Source organism: Phascolarctos cinereus, unplaced genomic scaffold (genome assembly GCF_003287225.1).
Source record: "Phascolarctos cinereus isolate Bilbo 61053 unplaced genomic scaffold, phaCin_HiC Scaffold_7;HRSCAF=346, whole genome shotgun sequence".
NCBI classification, from domain to species: domain Eukaryota; kingdom Metazoa; phylum Chordata; class Mammalia; order Diprotodontia; family Phascolarctidae; genus Phascolarctos; species Phascolarctos cinereus.
Genome location: NW_027556180.1, coordinates 79,474,929 through 79,498,477, shown reverse-complemented (window position 1 = coordinate 79,498,477; position 23,549 = coordinate 79,474,929). Strand labels below are relative to the sequence as shown.

Genomic DNA, 23,549 nt, shown 5'->3' with positions numbered 1-23,549 from the left:
CAAGTGTTTGGTCTGAGGCCGTATTTAAACTCAGGTCCTCCTGACTTTCAAGGCTGGTGCTCTATCCGCTACTCCACCTAGCTGCCTCTGACATTTATTCTTGATGCTTTGAGTTTCTTCAGTATTGGAGGTGAGGTGGGGTTGATATAGGACTCATTTTGCTCTCAAAATACTTACGTTCATTCCTACAAGTAGAAATATTTCCACTTCCTTTTTAGAGTTGCCATAAAATGTTACCTCCACTGCTATCAACAGATATAGTAGTCTTTAAGATAAATGAGTATAATACTGAAGAGCAAGGAGTACGTCGTGGCAGTATAAAGTGCTAAGCAAAATTATTTAGTTAACTAATTCATAAGTATATAACTGGAAGTGATAATTTCATGTACTTTTCTCAGCCTTAGTTTTGTCGTCTATAAAATGGAGATAATAACTGCACTCACAGGGTTCACTGTGAAAACCAAGTGCTGTCATGCACATAAAAAAAAGCACTTTGCAAATGTTAAAGCACTGCTAAACATCAGCTGTTGGAAATACCTGGAAAAGAGACAAGCTCCTTGGAAAGAGGGATTGTTTCACTCTAGGCATGGCGTTTCCCTTACATGCACAGTGTCTGATATAGCGTGGGCTTTTAATAAATGCATGTGAAGTGATTGGTTGTTTTACTCATTAGATCTACTGCAGGTCTGAAATAGATCTGACTTAACATCAATGTTGTGGATGTGTATTGTACTTGAATTTCAGTAGAACTTATGACCAAATAAATCACTTATGATATTGTGTGAATTCCTAAGCAGGTTAAAAACTCAAAGAATATTTATTGCTATTTGTTCCCTTAAATTGAAATACACACTTGAGTTATCAACTGAGTCCTTAGTCCAGAACCATTGATATTATAAATAATTTGAATAAAGACACATAAGCCACGTTTTTCATATTTGAAGATGACACAAAGCTGAAGAAATAAGTTGGAATGTAGAGTCAAGATTCAGAAAAATCCCTGGAATGATAGAGTAAAATCAACAAAAAAGTTAATTATTGGGATACATATAAAATCTTTTTCTTAGGTTCCAAAAATTAGTTGTACAAATACAGGATTTGGAAACTAGTTTAATATCAGTTCTTGTGGGAAAAGCTTGGGGATCTTAGTTGACTACAAGCTATACTACATATAGAATGTAGTGTGATATAGCTGCCTAAAAAGCTGATAGCTTGTTAAGCAATATCAACAGAAGTATACTGTCTAGATCAAAGGAGTTTATAGTCACACTAAATTTTTACCACACTGGTCTGAATAGGTGTTAAGTATTATATTCAGGTGTAGGAACCCCATTTTAAGAGGAACCAGTAACAAAAAGGAACACGCTTGTAGCATATTTCAGGAAAAAGCAACGAGTGGTGTAATGGCAGTTGGAAAAGCCTTATATTTGGAGTCAGAAGAACTGGGTTTAAACCCACACTTGGCCACGTTGCTAGCTGTGAGCCAGGCAAGTCACTTACCTTATCAGATTCCAAGTTTCAGAATTGTTGTGAGGGAAACACTTTATAAAACTGTATAGTATAATATGCTATATTTAGTAAGGTCCTTGAGCATAAGAACCATTGTTTTTCATCTTTCAGCATAGTGCCTTAAATGTATAGATGGCTAATAATTGAGTTGAATTTGTTGAATGTTATATGAGGAGCAGTTATTAAGAACGGGGGGGGGGATGGTACCTGCAATAATTGTCTTCAAATATTTTTCTCTTATATAAAAGAAAAATAAGATTTTGTGTGTGTGTGTGTAACTGTAGAAAAAGCAGTGTGGCTCGATGGGGGAGAGGGAAGTTACAATAAACAGATTTTTGACTTGGTATAAGGAAAAACTTTACGGTAATCAGAGCTGTCCAAAAAATAGAATAAGTGGCCTTGTTACTGAGTTTTCCGCATCAGCAGATTGTTTAAGCAGGGGCTGTGTGATCAATCATCTGGCCAGAGATGTTTGTAGAGAGTATTCCTGCATTTGGTGTGAGATAGAAGATTAGACATCTAGGATCCTTTAAACCCTGACTTGCCCATCGTATTCTTTCTCTGCTACTACTGCTTCTAGGCTATGATTTCCTTCCCCCAAATAACTTCATTCGTGGCACTCAGGTTCTTATTTATACACCCCCCCATTCATGGCAGTGTGAGCCTCTGTGACCTTTCCATCTCTTATGAGAGCTCTTTGTGTACTACTTACCCTCCTCCCATCCCCAGAACTCCCATCTGCTTCATACCTCATCAGAATATTTTCTGCTGTAAGATGAGGAATGAAGGAAGAGAGTCTCTTCAGATGTCTAGGACTAAGCAGGAAAATTGTATTCCTGGCATCCCTATTTCCCAGTTGCAAGTCCAAGCCTATTTTTATATAACAATAATTAGAAACTACAGTACTACTTTTGCAGTATTTCATATAGTAGGTTTTTTGAGATACCTGGAAACCTAAGCACAATTATTAGCAGCCTCCCTAGTCAGAGCTTTAGAGAGCTGTTTTTTACAAATGCTTTTTGAAATACAACCCATTCATGAGTCGGGAAATGATTATAGAACCATTAAAAAGGCACATCAGTATTTAAGAATATATTTCACTATGATTATAGGTAACTAAATGACCATGGAATCTGGTGCAGAGACCCAACAGAGTGGCGATGCAGCTGTAACGGAAGCAGAAAATCAACAGATGGCTGTACAAACACAACCACAGATTGCAACATTAGCACAGGTATAAGATAATTTTGGAATTTTCATTAAGCTGTATAATTTCCAAGAGGACATGTGTGTTTTGGATTAAAAGAAAATAAAATTTTTAGTATAGTGGCATACCTAGAATGAATGGAGAAATATGAAATTTTAGAAGTTATTTTCCTTTAGATAAACATAATTGTTGTAAACAGCTGTTCATATAACAAAACTGAAAAGTACCCACTGTTATTCAAAGCTTACTCTACAGTTATAATTTTTAAATATTCTTATTTTTCCCTAATATTTAGAAAGTATTGTTTGTTTAGAGGAAAACACCACTCTTTTTTCATTGTGGCCCATTTCTCTGGAGTACTAACCCAGAAGATAGGACAAGTAATAAGTAACTTCATTGCCTTATTCAAACAAGTAAGTTTCCAAGATAGTAGTTTCATATCTTTTGTCTACAAACAGAAAACAATACAGTATGGTAGATAGTGGAGAAGTCATAGAGTCAGGAAGACTGAGATTAAAATTTCATCTCTGATGGTAGCCTAGGTGATCATGGGCATGACATTTAGTTTATGTGAACCACAGTTTCCTCACCTGTATGATGATAATGATATAACTAGCATTTATATAGTATTCTAAGGTTTGCAAAGCACTTTGCAAATAATATCTCACCTGATCCTCACAACAACCTTAGGAAGTAGGTGCTGGTATTATCACCTTTTTACGGATGAGGAAATAGAGATGGTCATAAGGTAAGTAACTTGCCAAGGGTCACACAGCTAGTAAGAGTCTGAGGCTGGATTTGTCCTCAAGTTTTCTTGATTCCGGTTCTGTCACTATCCACTGTGCCATCTAGCTGCCTCTGATAATCACTATGTGGTATCTGCCTCATAGAATTGTCAAGAGGTTTGGATGAGGGATAGACATAAAATGTTTTGCAAACTTGAAGTGTTATATAAATCAATCATTATTAAAACACATTTTAACATAAACATAAGTGATATAAGAAAGTGGCATATGAATAAAGGGCCAGCCTTGGAGTCAGAAGGTCCAGAGTTCTTACTACTTACCTCTTTTACATACTGGCTGACTGTGACCCTGAGTGCGTCACTTAAACTTGGAATGCCCTAGGGAGTTCGCCAAGCCTGGAAGTTGCAAAACAATTGCTTCTCCATATTGGTAGGAGTTTCTTCAGCTTTTGCCTTGGGGGGGGGGTGTTAATTATTCCATAGCCATTACATCACAAGTGAAGCCCAGAAAATAATCTCCTATAAATAAAGTGTTGTCTTTTATTTCACTTTCTCCAGACCATTTGTATTTGCCCTTCTATGAATGAAATTATATCTTCATAGCCCTATTAATATATATTCATTATTTTTTCCCCAAATATGAAGTGTCACCTTTTTCATTCACTCCTCAAAGTTCTTAAACATGTATTCTGTGTTGACATAATTTTTCTTCTTATATTTCTGATCTCAAGAAAAAACCATTAGTAATATTTTGAGCATTATTTACACATATAAAGAGGTTTTAACATAAACTCATGCATAAAGATACATGGAAAGTATTGTGTCTAGGTAGAAATTGACCCATTTCCCTTGTAGCTCTGTAGGTTATATCAAGTTACTCTCTGAAACCAAGTAGAAAAAAGAATCTTGTATTTGTATGTGTTAATCCCACAGTCCTACAAAGGACTTTTAACATGGATTTATTGCCACCCTTTCTACTGATCTACAAGGGAGCAATATTGGACTCATTTGTAATAGAATTTTTTTATATTAAATGATTAACAATTTATTTGTAAGTTACATATATGACTTATAGCAAATCTTTTGTAAATGTGTTTTAGAAACATTCACCCTCCCTTTGGGAATAACTTTGTTTATTATAACTTTTTAAAATAACTTTTTAAAATAATGTTTAATAGTATAAAAAATTCATTTTTATATTTCAGTTACTTTTAACATTGGTATTGGAAACGTCATCTTTAAGCTAAACCCAAAGTTTGGAACTATGCAGAGTACTTCATTTTCTTCCTGAAGGGTCTGCTGTAGGATCAAATAATAGAAGAAGAAACAAGTATATTCAGTTATTTAAAAAATGTTAACATTTCATAGCTAATTTCTTGTACATAGTAGAATATTTCCCAGTTAACATCATATTTTTGTTGTTGAAAATAATTTTAGTTTTGAAAATGAGTAGTACCTAGGAAAGAGTTTAAAGTTAGAGAAACTGATTTTAGGACCTACTGATCTTTTCCACTTCTGTGATCCAAGGAAAGTCACTTAACCTTGGTAAAATAAGGGTATTAGTACTTGGCACTTATTAGTTCAAGAGTTGTTGTAAAGATAGTACAGAATCAGAATTTCCAAGTTGGAACCTTTGTTTAAACCATTCCTAAAAAAAATTCCCTTTGAATCATATCTGATAGGGAGTAATCCATCCTTTGCTTGATGACCTTCAGCAAACGGTTCCTAAGGTAAGATATCCATTACCTTTCTACAACTCTTATTATTAGGAGATTTTTATATCAAGCCTAAATTAGCTTCTTTACAACTTCTACCCATTGTTCCTACTCTGGGCCCCCCAAAAAAATTTCTGATTCCTCTTTCATGTAACAGCTCTTCAAATCCTATTATGTTCCCCTTAATAATTTTCTTCTTCAGCCCAAACATCTCCAGTCCGTTTAACTATTCATGATGTGGCATAAACTTGAGGCCCTTCATCATCCTGTTTGTTCTACATCTTATTATTACCTTTCCTAACTTGGGAATCCAAACTAAACACAATTTTCTAGATGTGCTTTAAGCAGAACAGAATACAAGGGGACAGCATTCATTCATTCAATAAACATTTATAAAGCACTATATGAGTTAAATGCTATGTGAGAAACACTGGGAAAGACCTTGCTCATCGTGCCACTCATAATGCAGTTTAGATATCATTCTATTGGCTTATTGAGTCTGTAAAATTCACTGTAACTTTTGTCACATGAACTGCCGTCTAATAAAGTGCTACATGATTTTGAGCTGCTGTTATTAGCTCTAATGTATCTGTTATAACATTTTCTCTATTTTTGTAGGTTTCTATGCCAGCAGCTCATGCAACTTCATCTGCTCCAACAGTGACCTTAGTGCAGCTCCCTAATGGGCAAACCGTTCAAGTCCATGGAGTTATTCAGGCGGCCCAGCCATCAGTTATTCAGTCTCCTCAAGTCCAAACTGTTCAGGTATGCATATGAAAGAGTCTTCAATCTGAATATGTATAAGCTTCATACAGCCTTACTGATCTCCTTTTTTAAAAACTGGTAATAATTCAAACATACGTAGTAATGTGGTTTTATCTCAGAAGTAAACACTTGTTTCCTGTGCCTACCCCTCCTTGCTGTGTTTTTTTTTTGTTTCTTTTGATCAATATTTGTTATCTTATACCTAACATACTTTCCAAATAATGTAGAGATAGAATCAGACTGTATTATTCCACCAGGCATTTCAGCATTCAGTGTGTCTTGGTTAAGGTATTGAAGAAACAGCTCTTATGTTATTAAATTTTGATGCTAACTTTGACTGACTTCAGCACCTCTCCTAAATGAAATGTCCCTGCTGCAATTAGGCGAGATAGCAGAAAAACAACAAAGTTATTAGCAAAGAATGAGAATCTCAGGGACTGTGCTTATAGATATTTAATTAGGTTGAATATTTAACATCCTGACAAGATGCTTAAAAAAAAAAAGTACTGTTGAATGCCCATCAACTGGGGAATGCCTAAACAAGTTGTGGTTTATGATTATGGTGGAATACTGTTGTATAGGATTATACTGATGCGAAGGGAAATGAGCAGAACCAGGAGAACATTGTATGTAGTAACAGCAGTATTGTACAATGATCAGCTGTGAATAACCTAGCTATTCTCAGCAATACAGTGATTTTAAGACAGTTCACAGGTACTTACAATGAAAAATGCTATCCATCTCCAGAGAAAGAACTGATGGAGTATGAATGCAGAGCAAAGCATACTTTTTTAAACTTAAAGCTTTGTGGTTTTTTGTCTGAGTTTTCTTTCACAAAAATGACTAATATGGAAATGTGTTTTTGCATGCCATAACAGGTATAATCTTTATCAGATTGTTTGGCTTTTGAAGTCAGGAGAGAATTTGGAACTCAGAATTTTAAAAAACATGTTTAAAATTGTTTTTACACGTAATTGGGGGGAAGTAAATATTAAAAAAGATTTCAAAAAAATTATTAGCAGAATAAAAAAAAAATTTAAGTACTGTTATCGCTTCTCAGACTCAAAATCCTTTAGCCCTGCCGAAAGCAGCATTTGCTTTAATAATCATTGACTTAAGTACAAAAATGAGCAAAAAAAAACCCATCAAAAATGATTTTGAAAGATAAGGTTTAGGATGAAGAAATTAGAGGTCAAATGTTGCTATTGGTGTTCTCATTGATATATCATTAATATTTTCTTTTTGAAACAAGGCATTAAAAATAGCAAGCATTGAACAATATCACAAAATAAATGAAATTGACTACATCTTAACTTACAAGATAGGACTAATAATGATTTTTGTGAAGCCATTTCACAGTTGGCTGTCTTCGTGTAGCCAAAACATAAAGTGAGTAGAGCAAAAGTCAAAATCAATAATAAATGAATATGAAACTACTAATGCTCAATTGCAGAAACTCCCATCTGATCAGTTTTATGGTGTTGATTCAAAAAATGTGAAAGTGGCTAAGGTAAAGCTCTTAACTCTGATTATCACTATTTTTTTAAGGAAGCAACCAATATGAAGTGGTTGCCCAAATGAGGAGGCCAAAAGAGCCCAGAAACTCACCAAGCACTTTATTTTCTGCCTGAGCAGAGATGTAGCAGCCAAGTTCAATGCTAGCTTAGAGTATAAACTCATTTGCAAAACATTACCAAGGAGGAGAAAGGAAAAAATAAATTCCTAGAAAGTTTTACACATAAATCCTGGCTAAGCTAAATATTTTCAGGGAACATTTGCATATGAAAGTAAAAGGATCCAAGATACCTGTCTGAATAAAAGATACAGACTCCCCAGTTCCCATATAATGTACTCCCAATGAAATTTACACCATACTGAATATTAAGAAACTATGGTAAGTGACTTCTTCCACCCCAGAATAGCATAAAATGTTAGCCAGAAAGAATCTTGTGAGCAAGATAAGATAAGAAAGAGAGCCATGGGGCAGCTAGGTGGCACAGTAGATAGAGCTCTGGCCTTGGAGTCAAGAGGACCTGAGTTCAAATCCAGCCTGGACCTGTCACCTAGCCCCAGTTGCCTCACCCCCCCCAAAAGAGAGCCACCAGCAAAGCCAGTCCATATGCAGGCAAATAAACCCTGTTTCCCAACATGACAAGTACCACAGAAACCTTTAAGACATTGTCCAGAGGCATCAAAGTTGAAGAATCCCTTGAAAAAGCTTCAAGTTGGAGACCTTAGCAGCCGCAGAGAGTGGTAACTCATTGGCTGGGAAAACCCAAGCGTCTAGGGGTTTGGCAGTTCCTAGCACTCTATCCTGCAACATCAGAGAGGGCACTGCAGAGCCAACACTCTCAATCTCAGAGATCATAAAGACCTAACTCTAGAAGTGGAAGTCAGCGCAGAAACCCTAGGGGACACCAGGCATCACCCAAAAGTACTGCCTTGTCATAAAGCACCATTTCAAGATCTAAAGCTAGTGAGATGAAAAAAATCAAAATACCCACCATTATAAAAAAAATTATTGTAGAAATAGAGATCTCTAAAAAAATGTGTGCCTACCTAAGAACTGCAAGAAATAACTCAAAAGAGAAGATGGTTTTTTCCCACAAGGGCTATCTAAACACCTAGAAGAAATTAATCAAAGAATTGGAAGGAAAATAAAGAGCTTTGAAGAGAAAGTGGTAAACCTTACCCAAGTAACCAACTCCATTAAAACAAAAATAGACCAAAAAGAAAACACTGATTCCATAAGACAAAAGTAAAAACACAATCAGAAGATTAAGGAATAGAAGCAAATGTAACATACCTGACATCAAAAACAACCAACCTGGAAAACAGTTCAGGGAGAGATAATTAGAAGAATCACTTAACTCCTCAAAAACCATGCCTTCCTCCTAAAAACCAAAAGAAATTTTATAAGGGGGGGGGGGCAACCTTGTAACAAATAAGCATAGTCAAGCAAAATGAATGTACACAGTAACTTTGTCCAAAAATATGTCTCCTTATGCACCTTGAGTCCATTGTCAAAAAGGCCATAGAGAAGAGAGATGAAAATGAAATAAAGCATGACTGAGGATATCTTAAAATCATGGTTCTAAATCTAAATGATTTGGGAAAGTTTCTAGCACAGCAGATGTATTCTCAATATAGGATCTGTAGAGAGATATAGGCAAAAAATATTCAAGATGAGAGGTGACAGATGGATTGTGATATTTACCAGTAGAAGGAGTATGTGTGCTGATGAGATAAGTGAAGGTAATAAAAAATATTCTAAGTGGAGACCACTTTACAATGTTAGCATAGTAACTATAGAAGAGCCTAGTAGATCTATAGAGAGGAAGAAAGAGATCAGGTGAAGTTGTTTTCTGATTACATTACAGTATCATTTATTACTAGTATGTGTAGACAACAAATCCTATAGGGAAGATTTATGGACATCTGTGGTCAGGAGTTTCACTAGATAAAAGAGTGTGGGTCATTTGTGATCTTGCACCAATAGAGGGAAGTACTAATGCCAGTGAGATGAGATCCCAAATCTGCTGAAATAATTATAACTTGTCATTTGAAGGAAGACAAATAACCTACTCCACTGTATAAATGCGCCTAATTTCAGTGTTTAATAAATATTTAATATGTCATGCAATAACTTTATCATCCCTATATAGAATGAACCAAAATTTTATTTTTAAATGAAGTACCTTAGAATAATTATAAAGCCATAAATTGAATTAAAGAGTCCTTTGGGATGGACCCTAGGGTTAAATAAAGCATTGGGGATAGCAAAAGGTAGTTGTAAGTAAAAATTTGGTTGAGGCTGTCATGGGACCCCTTAGCTTAAAGAGGCTATGTGAAAATCATAAAGTAAAACTGCCCAGATAGAATAGAACCAGAGTGCAAAATAGAATTGTAAGAATCTACCAGCCACCTCCTGAAAGAAATCCCAAAATGAAAACTTGTAGTAGGAATATGATAGCTAAATTCCAGAACTCCCAGGTCACAAAAAAAATTATGCAAGCATCTAGAAAGAAAGAATTCAAATACCATGGACCCATAGTCAGAATCACAAAACAGTTAGTATCTACCATAATAAAGGAGTAGAGAGTTTGGAATATGGTATTCCAGAAAGCAAAAGAGCTAGGATTTTAACCAAGTATACCTACCCAGCAAAACTGAATATAATCCTATAGGGGATGGAAATGTATGTTTAATGAAATAGAGGACTTTCAAGCATTCCTGATGAAAAGAGCAGAGCTGAATAAAAAATTTGAAATTCAAACACAAGACTCAAAGAGAAGCTTAAAAAGGTAACCTTGAATGAAAAATTCTGAGAAACTTATTAAAGTGTTTACATTTCTGTATGGGAGGGTGAACTTTATCATTGTTAGGTCAGGTAGAAAGAGACAGAGGGCATAAATGTGAGTCTGTTATGTTGAGATGATCTCAAAAAAAAGGATGAAAGGTTGAGAGGAAAAGGATGTATTGGGAGAAGGGAAGGGAGAGGAAGAATGGGGAAGATTTTCTCACATAAAAGAGGTGCACAAGGAAGAGTTTTTAGAATGAAGGGTAGGAGGCAGCCGTTGAACCTCACTCTCATTTTAAAAAAATCTATATATGCCCACTGTGGGTTATAGTGTTAATCTTAACCAACAGAAAAGTAGGAGCGGGAGCAATAAATTAAAGGAGGCAGTGAACAAAAGCTAAACAGATTTTTTTTTAAAGTAGAGAACAGGGTTAAAAAAATTTGAAGAGAATAGGATAGAGGAAAATGTACATTTAGCAGTCATAACTGTGAATTTGAATGGAATTGACTCACCCATAAAAGCCAAGAAAATAATAGAATGGATTAGAAACCAAGATCAAGTAATATGTGGTTTACTAAAGACACATTTGAAACAGAAAAGCATATACAGAGTTAGATATCTAGTATGCTTTAACTGAAGTTAAAAAAAAAAGGCAGGGGTAGCAATCATGATCTCAGACAAAGCAAAAGCAAAAATAGACCTAATTAGGAAAGAGAAATGGAGAAGTTAAATTTTGCTGAAATGTACCATAGACAAGCAATATCAAGACTAAACATATATGCAACAAATGACATAGCATTCTCATTCTTGAAGGAAAAATTAAATTAATTACAGGAGGACATAGACAGTAAAACTATACAAGCAACATCAAGACTAAACATATATGCAACAAATGACATAGCATTCTCATTCTTGAAGGAAAAATTAAATTAATTACAGGAGGACATAGACAGTAAAACTATACTGGTGAGTATCCCCCACTTTTCAGACTTGGACAATCTAACCATTTAGGAAATAAATAGAATTTTAGAAAAGTTAGGTATCACAGAACTCAGGGGAAAAATGAGTGGGAATAGAAGAAAGTATACCTTTTTTTACCTCTGTATGGCACCCTCACAAAAAATTGACTATGTATTAGGGTATAACAACCTCACGAACAAATGCAGAAATATTAGATACAGCCTTTGGGGACCATAATGCAATAAAAATTACATTCGATAAAGGACCTTGAAAAGTAAATAATCCTAAAGAATGAGTGGGTCAAAACAAATCATAGAAACAATAATTTTATTAAAGATAATGACAACAATGAGACAACATAACAAAATTTGTTGTGGGATGCAGCCAAAGCAGTAAGAAAGGAAACATATATATCTCTAAATGCTTATATCAATAAAAGAGAAAGGGGCAGCTAGGTGGCACAGTGTATAGAGCACCCACCCTGGAGTCAGGAGGACCTGAGTTCAAATCAGGTCTCAGACCAGACACTTGACACTTACTACCTGTGTGACTCTGGGCAAGTCACTTAACTCCAATTGCCTCACCAAAAAAAATAAAGTAATTAAATTTTAAAAATAAAAGAGAGAAAGGACATCAATGAATTAGGCATGCAACTAAAAAAAACAAGAAAAAAATCCCTATCTAAACCCCAGAATAGAAATTGTGGAAATCAAAGGATTAATAAAATTGAAAGTTTTTTTTAAAAAATTGAACTAATAAAATTAGGAGCTGGTTTTGTGGAGGGTAAAAAGACAATTAAAACAACCATTAGTTAATTTTATTTTTCAGAAAGAAAGAAAACCAAATTACCAGTATCAAAAAATGAAAAGGTTGATTGCACCACCAATGAAAATGAAATTAAAGCAATTACTAGGAATTAGTTTACCCACTTAAATGCCAGTAAAACTGACAATCTAATTGAAATGGATGAATATTTATGAAAATATTAATTGCCCAGATTAACAGAAGAGGAAATAGAATACTTAAATAACCATCTTAGAAAAACAAAAATGATGAACAAGTTGTGGTATATGAATGTAATGGAATACTTTTGTGCTATAAGAAAAGATGAGCAAGCAGACTTCAGAAAAACCTGGAAAGACATGTATGGACTGATGCTGAGTGAAGTGAGCAGAACCAGGAGTAAGTTGTACTCAGAATCAGCCACGTTGTACGATGACTAATGTTGATAGACTTAGCTCTTGTCAGCAATGCAAGGATGTAAGACATCTCCAAAAGTCTCGTGATGGAAAATGCTATCCACATCCAGAGGAAGAACTATGGAGTTTGAATCCAGATCGAAGCACACTGTTTGCTCTTCTGTTTTATTTTGTTTCTTCTTTCTTGTGGTTCCTCCTATTGGTTCTGATTCTTCGTTACAATATTACTAATGTGAAAATGTTTAATAGGAATGTGTATGTATAGCCTATATCAGATTGCATGCCATCTGGAGTAGGGGGTAGTGAGGAGGGAGGGTGAGAAAATTTAAAACTCAAAAGCTTATGGAGGTGAATGTTGAAAACCAGAAATTAATTAATAAAAAAAAAATTAAAAAGAAAAAAGAAAAACAAATTGAGCAACCATCAGTGAGCTCCCTAAGAAAAGATCCCCAGGACCAGGTGGATTTACAAGTGAATTCTACCAAGCATTTAAGGAACAATTAATCCTAATACTATATAAAGTATTGGGGGGGGGAAATAGGCTAAGAAATTTCTACAAAATTTCTTTTATGATGCAAATATGGTTTTGATACCTAAACCAGGAGAGCAAAAACAGAAAACTATAACCCAGTTTGCCTAATAAATATAATGAATATTGATACAAATAAATAAAACATTAAAATTTTAGAATACTAATTATAACTATTAAATAGAATGTTATTAGCAATGAGATTACAGCAATGTATCACAAAGATCATTACTATGACCAGGTGGTATTTATATCAGGAATGCAGGGCTGATTGAATATTAGGAAAACTTAAAGCATAATTGTCTGGTATCAATAATGAAAACAACAAAAATCATGTGGTTATATTAATAGATGAGAAAAAGCTTTTGACAAAATACCACACCCATTCCTATTTGAAAAAAAAACACTAGAAAGTATAGGAATGAATGGAGATTTTCTTAAAATGATAAGTACAGTATATCGATAGCCATTATCTGTAATGGAGATGAAATAGAAGCCTTTCCAATTAGATCAGGGTGAAACAAGGATGTCCATTATCATCATTATTACTCAATATTATGTTGGAAATGCTATCACCTAAAGGCCTCATTTCTAAAATATATAAAGAATTAAGTCAAATTTATAAGAATACAAGCCATTCCCCAATTGATAAATGGTCAAAGGATATGAACAGATGGTTCTCAGATGAAGAAATTAAAGCCGTCAATAGTCATATGAAAAAATGCTCCAAATCATTATTGATTAGAGAAAGGCAAATCAAAACAACTCTGAGGTACCACATCACACCTATCAGATTGGCCAACATGACAAAACAGGAAAATGATAAATGTTGGAGAAGGTGTGGGAAAATTGGAACACTGATACATTGTTGGTGGAGTTGTGAAATGATCCAACCATTTTGGAGAACAATTTGTAACTATGCCCAAAGGGCTATAAAACCAGCTCCTAATTTTATTAGTTCAATTTTTTAAAAAAAACTTTCAATTTTATTAATCCTTTGATTTCCACAATTTCTATTCTGTGGTTTAGATAGGGATTTTTTTCTTGTTTTTTTTAGTTGCATGCCTAATTCATTGATGTCCTTTCTCTCTTTTATTTTTAAAATTTAATTACTTTATTTTTTTTGGTGAGGCAATTGGAGTTAAGTGACTTGCCCAGAGTCACACAGGTAGTAAGTGTCAAGTGTCTGGTCTGAGACCTGATTTGAACTCAGGTCCTCCTGACTCCAGGGTGGGTGCTCTATACACTGTGCCACCTAGCTGCCCCTTTCTCTTTTATTGATATAAGCATTTAGAGATATATATGTTTCCTTTCTTACTGCTTTGGCTGCATCCCACAACAAATTTTGTTATGTTGTCTCATTGTTGTCATTATCTTTAATAATGGGAAAAGGACCCACATGTACAAAAATATTCATAGCAGTTCTTTTTGTGGTGGCAAAGAATTGGAAATTGAGAGGATGCCCATCAGTTGGGAAGTGGCTGAGCAAGTTGTGGTACGTGAATGTCATGGAATACTATTATGCTATAAGAAATGATGAACAGGCTGACTTCAGAAAAATCTGAAAAGACTTGTATGGTCTGGTGCTGAGTGAAGTGAGCAGAACCAAGAGAACGTTGTACACAATAACAGCCACATTGTGCGATGACTAATATTGATAAACTTAACCCTTCTCAGCAATACAAGAATCTAAGACATCTCCAGAGGCCTCGTGAAGAAAATGCTATCCACATGCAAAGAAAGAACTATGGAAGTTGAATTGATATTTTTTTTTCTCTTCTGTTGACTTTTGTTTCCTCTTTCTGATGGTTCCTCCTGTTGGTTTTAATTTTTACTTACAACATCACTAATGTGAAAATATGTTTAATAGGAATGTAAATGTATAGCCTATATCAGATTGAGCATGGTCTTGGAGAGGGTGGTAAGGAGGAAGGGGGAGAAAAGTTTTAAACTCAAAAGCATATGGAAGTGATTGTTGATAAATCAAAATAAATTAATAAAATGGAAAAAAAAAGAAATGCTAACACCATAAGACAAGAAAAAGAAATTGAAAGAATAAAAATAGGCAATGAGGAAATAAAACTTAGCACTCTTGGTAGATGATTTGATGAGAACCCTAAGAGAATTCAGCTAAGCTAGTTGAAGTAATTAACAACCTAAGTGAAATTACAGGATATAAAATAAACCCACATCACTATTTCTATGTATTACCAACAAAGTCCAGCAGCAAGAAGTAGAGAAATTCCATTTGAAATAGCTACACACAGTATAAAATATTTGGGAGTCTACCTACCAAGAGACAGGAACTCTGTGAACACATTTTAGAGCAAATTTCGATGAAGAAATCAATTAAACTGATGCACCACACCATTTGAATGGAGAACCTCCACTACATCATTGGCTTGATCTGATCAGACTTTGGAGTAATGATGCATGGTTTAATGCCAAGGCCGGCCCAGGAATAATTTTCCCTAATTAAGTTGCTGGGACTGTTGGTTTAATCTCGGCAGATTAGATTTAAGGATGAAGAAGTGTTGAAAACCTCTGTGGTTAGTAATTAGCATTTTAAAGGTCAGGTTTTTTGGTTTTGTTTTTAAAGAAAAAATAAGACTGTTGACCACTTTCAATATTTACAATAAAGTAAATATTATACAGTTGTATAACATTCCAGTGACTATGAAGTATTGTTCTTGCATGACTCCTGTAGAGCTTCCCGAGCCTTATATTTTACAAGATGAGGAAACTGAAGGGCCTTTCAAAGTTAAATGACTAGTCTACTCAAGATTAACTTCCTTCAGGACTTCTTTTGTTTAAGTATGAAGGTAACATTGACAAATTCTTATAGATCTTATAAGTTATTTGAGAATATTTGCCCTCTACATGGTAAGAGACTGAGAGACAAAAGGAATGAGCATTAATCTTTTTTGTGGAACCCTTTATTCCATCCAAAGTATGTTGCTTATGTTCTTGACTTTCTCTTATATGTGAAATAACTATGTGAACTGAGCTCAATTGAAGTGGTACAATTTTGTTTCTTTTCAGATTTCTACTATTGCAGAGAGTGAAGATTCACAGGAATCAGTAGATAGTGTCACAGATTCTCAAAAAAGAAGAGAAATTCTTTCAAGGAGGCCCTCATACAGGTACAGAAATTCAAACAATGTGTATGGCCTTGTGTTTAGAGGCTGGTGTTATGGATTGTATACAACCTCAGCTCTTGGGAATAATGGATACCATCTTTCAAATTAAAGGGTTAGTAATGAAGACTTTGAGTTCAGGTAGTAGCAGACCAGTCCAGGGCTCTTTTTACAATACTACTTTACTTTATAAATACTGCTTCTGGCCATTGGAGTCCTTTGATCTGTGAGGATTCCCCCTTGCTCGAACCGTAGATGAAGGAAAATTCCACAAATTCCCTTACTAAAATTAATAGTGGTGATAATCAACTTTTTTGTTTTCTGTTGTGGAGAGGATAGACCTGGACGTGTGTTTTCAGCCTAAAAAACACCTCTGTGGGAAAGTTTTCTCTACCACTGTTGATCAGCATCATTTATTCAACTTAGTATCTTAGAGAATTGTCCAGGTCACTGAGAGGTTAAGTGAACTGCCCGTGGTCACACAACTGGTTTTTGTCAGTGGCAGAACTTAAACCCAGGCTTTCCTGACTCCACAAGGTTCTGTCTGCTGTGCCATATTGTTTCTCATTACCCTATATATAGCTAACGTTATTGGTCATATCTCATTTATGTGCGTTTCTCTGTGCTCTTTTAAGGAACTGGAGAATAACTGCTGCATCTTATTTGTAGTCTGTTTTAATTGTCTAAAGACAAATCAGTTCAGTTCATTTCTTTGGAGCTAAATTCAGGTTCCTAAATGTATGTTTATAAACCAATATTGAAACCTTCAGGAATTTTGCTTAACTGAATTCACTCTCTTCTTGAAGTGGGTATATTTTTACCAGCTTATAGTCAGTCTCTTTTTTGTTTCCTGTAGGATATATCAACTTAGCATTCTAACTTAAATTTTTATGTATCTCTTAAGGCCAGGTTATACTGCATTTTTTAACATGAAGCAAATCAAAACAGGAAGTAAGAGGAAGCCATATGTATTTTTTCTCTCTGGCAATAATATTTAATTTAAACTATTAATTCTTTACCACCTCATTCTCTCTTTAATTTCCTGAAATCTGGTTTTTATCCCCACTTTCACAAAGCTTCTTTTTCAAAGATGACATTGTCAAATCTAATGACTGTTTCTGAGGCTTTATTCTCCTCTTGGGCTATTAACTACCCATTTTTTCTTAGAACTTTTTTCTAAAACAAATACTGGATTTGGAGTCAAAGAGCATGAGTTAAATCTCAGCTGTTCTGTTATTCTGACTCTCTGGGCTTCAGTTTCTTAGTCTGTAAAAAAGGTTCTGTGTTATATATGATCTCAAGGCAGCTAGCTGGCACCATGGATAGAGTATGAGGCCTGGAGTCAGGAAAACTCATCTTTCTGAGTTCAAATCCAGCTTCAGACAATTACTAGCTATGTGTCCCTGGGCAAGTCACTTAAGTCTGTTTGCTTCAGTTTCCTCATCTATAAAATGAGCTGGAGATCTTTACCAAGAAAACTCCAAATGAGGTCAAAAAGAATCAAACACAACTGAAAAGTGACTCAGCAACACATATGTCAGTAACTTCATAGATCCCTTTCTCCCATAAATCTATCCTCCTACCTGAATTCCATGATACTGTACTAGACTGCTTCTCCTACCTTTCCAGTTGCTTTTTCTGGTTTATTGTTCTTCTTGCTTGGATGTTCCATAAGGTTTATACTCCCATGTTGTTGTTGTTCAATCACTCAGTCCTGTCCACCTCTTTGTGACCTCATGGACCCTTTTATCCTCCCCTATCTTTTGAAGTCTGTCCAAGTTCTTGTTCATTGTTTCCATGATACTATCTATCCATTTTATCCTCTGCCATCCCCTTTTCCTTTTGCCTTCAGTCTTTCCCAACATGAGGGTATTCTCATTTTTGGGCCAAAGTATTTCAGCTTCAGTGTTTGACCTTCCAGTGAATAGCCTCAATTAATTGCTGTAAGTATTGACTGATTTGACCTCCTTGCTATCCAAGGACTCTCAAGTCTTCTTCAGCACCACAATTCAAAATCGTCAATTCTGCAGTGCTTAGCTTTCCTTACCGTCCAACTCTCACAGCCCCATACATTTCCATCAAAAAGACCTAGCTTTGATTTTTGGACCTTTGTTGACAAGGTGATAATCTGCTTTTTAGTATGCTCTCCAGATTTGCCTTCCAAGGAACAAGCATCTTTTAAATTCATGGCTGCAGTCACCATCTGTAGTGACCTTTGAGCCCAAGAATATCAAATCTGACACTGCTTCCATTTCTTCTCCCTCTGTTTTCCAGGAAGTGATGGGACCAGTTATCAAGATCTTAGCTTTTGTGATATTAAGCTTCAAGCCAGCTCTTACACTCTCCTTTTTCACCCTCATCAAGAGCTTCTTAATTGCTGTTCACTTTCTGGAAGATGTTTCTTCCTGTCTCCAGGCCTAGTGCTCTCTATCCATTGTGCCACCTCTCCTATGCTTTTATACCATCAGTTATTTTCTGTATATTCTCGTCCTCAGAAAACTCATCACTTCTAGCTTCCCCTATCAATAATTTTTCAAATTTATGTCATCATTCAACATGTAACTTTTTTTTTAAAAGGCAGTTGGGGTTAAGTGACTTACCCAGGGTCACACAGCTAGTAAGTGTCACATGTTTGGTCTGAGATGGGATTTGAACTCAGGTCCTCCTAACTTCAGGGCTGGTGCTCTACCCACGGCTCCACCTAGATGCCCCCAACATGTAATTTTTAAAACAATTCTTATTGTCTTTGTCTTTTGGCCTTTTCATTCCCTTCTGTGCATTTTTTTTTTGGTAATTATTAAAGCAGTGCAGAAGACACAAGTAAGAATTATGTTTTTTTATTGCTATTATGCATATGATATATAACCAAGTAGTAAAAAGCAATCATAATAACTATTGAATTATTTTTTATTAAATACACGCTTCTTATTTGTAGATTGCTGAAGGATTTTCTATCTGATCTAAATTATCAGATGTACTGGTTATGATTCTCTCTGAAATTCTCCCAAAGCAAAATAAATCATACTTTTTCTTGCCAATTTTATGCTACTTTTAAATGGCATGTGTTCACTGATTATAGCAGTGATCATACAACAGCAAAATTTTCCATTTTGGAGTAGTTGGAGAGATTACCAGGGGGAGAAATACTCTAACCTGTTCAAATCTAGTAAATCTATCAACTATTACCCATAAAACTGGGTTACGTCATTAGTCAATCTCTTCAGTGATTTCAGTTATCCTTAGGTGCTGAATTCAGAATTGATTCACTATTTCATCTATCCTTTTTTTTGTTTTTTTTTAAAATAATTTATTTTTAGTTTTCAACATTCACTTCCATGAGATTTTGAGTTTTAAACTTTCTCCTCCCTTTCCTCCCCCTGCCCCAAGACAGCATGTAATCTGATATAGGCTCTACTTACACATTCATATTAAGCATATTTTCACATTAGTTATGATGTGTAGAAGAATTGAACTAATGAGAGGAGCCACAAGAAAAAAGAAAAGGAGAGCAAATAGTATGCATCCATCTGCTTTCAGGCTGCATGGTTCTTTTTCTCGGTGTGGACAGCATTTTCCATCATGAGTGTTTTGCAGTTGTCTTAGATCCTTGCATTGCTGAAAAGAGCTAAGTCTATCAAAGTCGGTTATCTCACAGTATGGCTGTTGCTATGTACAATGTTCTCCTGGTTCTGCTCATTTCACTCAGCATCAGTTCATATAAGTCTTTCCAGGTCTTTCTGAAGCCCTCCAGCTCATCATTTCTTATAGTACAATGGTATTACATTACGTTCATATACCACAGCTTGTTTAGCCATTCCCCACTTGATGGGCATCCCCTCAATTTTCCAATTCTTTGCCACCACAGAAAGAGCTGCTATAAATATTTTTGTACACGTGAGTCCTTTTCCTGTTTTTATGATTTTTTTGGGATGCCCTCCTAGAAGTGGTATTGTTGGGTGAAAGAGTATGTGCATTTTTTTTTAATGCTTAAATGACCTTCTTTTCTCTCTTTTCTTTTTCTTCTTTTGGCAACCCTATCCCTAGTCCCCACCTTTCCCCTTTCTCTCCCCATTTTTTTAAGGGGGGAGAGTAAATCAAAATCCATATAACAGATATGATTATCCAAGCAAAACAAATTACTACCATTAGCTGTATTCAAAAAAAGAATGTTTTCTGCAACTTGCAGCTGTCACCTCTCTGTCAGAAAATGGGTAGTATCATCCTCTGTGGTTTGTCATTGCATTACATTGATACTTAAATCTTTCAAAATTGTTTTTATTTGCAATATTGTTATTGTTTTAATTATTCTCCTGATTCTCCACTTCATTTGGCATCAGTTCATATCAGTCTTCCCAGATCTATCTTTTTTCATTTATTATGGTACAGTAGTATTCTATTACATTCATATATCATAATTTGTTCATCCATTCCCCAATTGATGGGAGTACCTTCAATTTCCAGTTCTTTGCTATAACAAAAAGCGGCTATAAATATTTTTATACATTTGGGTCTTTTTTGGGGGAGAAGTAGAGAAACACTATCACTAGGTGCCCTCTCTTCCTCTTCCCCACCATCCCAGTGAAAAAAGGAAAAACAAATCTTGTAAAAAAATTAACAGTCCCCCTATTCTTCAACATGGTCCTTTTGCTAGGTTAACTTCCTTACCATTCCAGAAACTCACTGTTTCTGGCTTTGTGTCCATAATACTATTCTGTCTGCAGTGTCCTAACTCTCATCTCTCACTAATTAAATCCTACACAACTTTGTAATGTGTTTCTGTCTTCTCTCTCCAACAAGAATTTTAACTCCTAAAGGCTAGGGATTGTGCATGCATTTTTAAATTCCCCAATAGCATCTAATTCCAAGCTAACACAAAGTATACCTTTAGCATATTCTTATTGAATTGACTTTAATCACATTTAAAATTTTTCCTTTATTATTGTGAATTTGACAAACATGAACAATTCCCTATATGACTGAGCAGAAAGGAAAAGCATATGGAAACTGAATCGTTTATGTCGTTTGCCTTATCTATGTCCGCTTTTAAACTCCTCTCTTCTGTGTATTTTTACATGATTCATTCTTGTTGGGTTTTTTGCTTTTCTTACATTATTTTAATATTACTATCCACCTACTCTTTAACAAAAAAAAGAAGGCAGTCCCTCCCTGCAGGAATATGCTGGAGCCGATTTGTGCAGGCTCTGAACCTATTGTAAAATTTTTAGTGTGAGCATTTATACCTCATAAATCAAATTCTACAAATCAATGTTTGATTTGTTGATTGTCTGGACATGTTAATAATGTAGCTTAAACTTAAAAGTGGGTCCTGCATATATATTTTTCCCAGAGTCAGTCGTTAAATGTTTCTGCTTACCAGAGTACCCCTTTTCTCCCTTGAAAAGAACAATTATAGTCAAGTAAAACAAATCCACATGTTGTCTGTGTCGGAAATACACGCATATGTTTCTGTGTCTCTAGTCCAGTACCTCTCTGCAGAGAAGTGGGAAGCATGATTCATCTGGATTTATGGATTTATCTTCTGGAGTGGTGATTAGTCAGTGCATTGATCTTAGTTCTTTGACAGTTGTTTTCATCCAAGCCTTGTTTCACACAAACAAGGTAGACGGAACTAACTATTAATTAACAAACATCAGTTAAAGTCCTGCTGTGTGCTGGGCACTGTGCTGGGCTCTAGGCATACAAGTATAAAGAATGAAACCATCTCTACTTGCAAAGAGCGTACATTCTAATGAGAGAGACAAAAGTAGACATATAAATACATACAACATAAATGTGAAATAAATGTGTATACATACACACAAAACCATTAAATAGAAGCTGTTTTTGGAGAGAAGATCCCTGTCAGTTGGGGGGATCAGGTAAGCCTTCATGCAGAAGATGGTGCTTGAGGTGGTCTTAAAGAGAGAGAGACTCTAAGGTGCAGGTAAGTAGGGAGTACATTCTGGGCATGTAAAATGACCAGTGCAAAAAAAGGAAGGGAATATGGCCACATAAAGCATACTAATCAGAAGTTAATCCGCCTGGGGCTCAAACTTAGCTGGATTACTAATAACCACTCATTGCTTACTCTTTTTTTATTTTTTAAAATCAGTCCTTCTGGTTGGATTTCATGACATGATAATGGGGTATGATTAAAATGTGTGATTGATGTTATGAAACTAGGAAGGAAGCATGGCATAAGAAAGAGAGAGCTGGTCTTGGGACTCAGGAAGACCTGGGCTCAAGGTCTCCTTCTGACACACACTGAGTATATGACCGTGAGCAAGCCTTGAAACCCTCAGTGCACCAGACAACTCTGTAAATTGCAAAGCAAGTACCAATCTATAGTCAGAGAAGAAGTTTCCTCATGTGAAGTTCTAGTATCAATTAAATTGTAGGTCCAATCCCCTCCACTTCAAAATGGTGAAAATATTGATCTATAGCATCATTCCATGTGTTCGTGTATATGATAGTACAGTGTCTTTTAAGGCATTAGCAGTGACTTCATTCACATAGTAAATTACTGTGCTTTTGCTATCAAATTCATGATGATGAATGGCATACTTTACTTCCAGTAGGATTATAGCTTTAGGACTGGAAGCGGACTGAAGCCCAGAGAGTTTAAGTTAGTTGTTCAGTACATCACAGGTAGTAAATGACAGAGCCAATATTGGAACACAAGTCTATTAACTTCAAAACCAGGACTCTTTCAATTGTACTAGGCTGTCCTCAAAGTAGTTACTTTTTTGACACAAACTATATGAAACCTTTTTAATCTAAAATTAATCATTGTATTAACTCTAACAATGTTTATGTGTTTGGGGTTTTTTGTTTTTGTTTTTTGTAAAATGCATTATTTAGTTAGTAAATCTCCAGTTTCCCAAATTTGTGGTCAGTCATAACCGCTAGTAACTTTTTGTTATTCTCTGAACTTTCTTTTTTATTGCCTTGGTTTTATCTAGGGCGCTTTGTTTTACTTTTATGTTGATTTGTATGGCTTACTATTCTTCTAGGAAAATTTTGAATGACTTATCCTCAGATGCACCTGGAGTGCCAAGGATTGAAGAAGAAAAGTCTGAAGAAGAGACATCAGCACCAGCCATTACAACTGTGACAGTGCCAACTCCAATCTACCAGACTAGCAGTGGGCAATACAGTGAGTAATATACATTTATATCTAGAGAAGCTAAGAGAAGAGTGAGGGGCTAAATTCTTCTTGAGTTTACAAAATGTATGCAATATGATTTTTCATTCTAGCTGTTTACATTTCTCTTGCCATTGTCTTCTGTATAAAGGGCAGTAACTGTTTTCTGGGGGCAGTTGTGTAGCACAGCCTGAAGTCAGGAAGACCTAAGTTCAAATATGGCCTCATACACTTACTAGCTGTGTGACCCTGGGCAAGTCACTTAACCTTGTTTGCCTCAGGTTCCCCATCTGTAAAATGAATTGGAGAAGGAAATGGCAAACTACTGCAGTATTTTT

General features: G+C 35.4%; 1 protein-coding gene across 2 annotated transcripts in view; it reads left to right on the top strand.

Annotated features, from left to right (window-relative positions):
* The window catches only part of CREB1 (cAMP responsive element binding protein 1), a 91,006-nt gene that overhangs the window by 25,097 nt on the left and 42,360 nt on the right, over positions 1-23,549 (top strand). For both annotated transcript variants that reach the window (XR_013483359.1, XM_021008676.2), the window contains exons 2-5: positions 2,622-2,743; positions 5,795-5,941; positions 15,973-16,073; positions 23,081-23,223. Coding sequence is in view for 1 of the 2 variants with exons in the window: in XM_021008676.2 (XP_020864335.1) it covers positions 2,630-2,743; positions 5,795-5,941; positions 15,973-16,073; positions 23,081-23,223 (505 nt within the window). In the remaining variant the exon portion in view is untranslated. The remainder of the gene's footprint in view (positions 1-2,621; positions 2,744-5,794; positions 5,942-15,972; positions 16,074-23,080; positions 23,224-23,549) is intronic.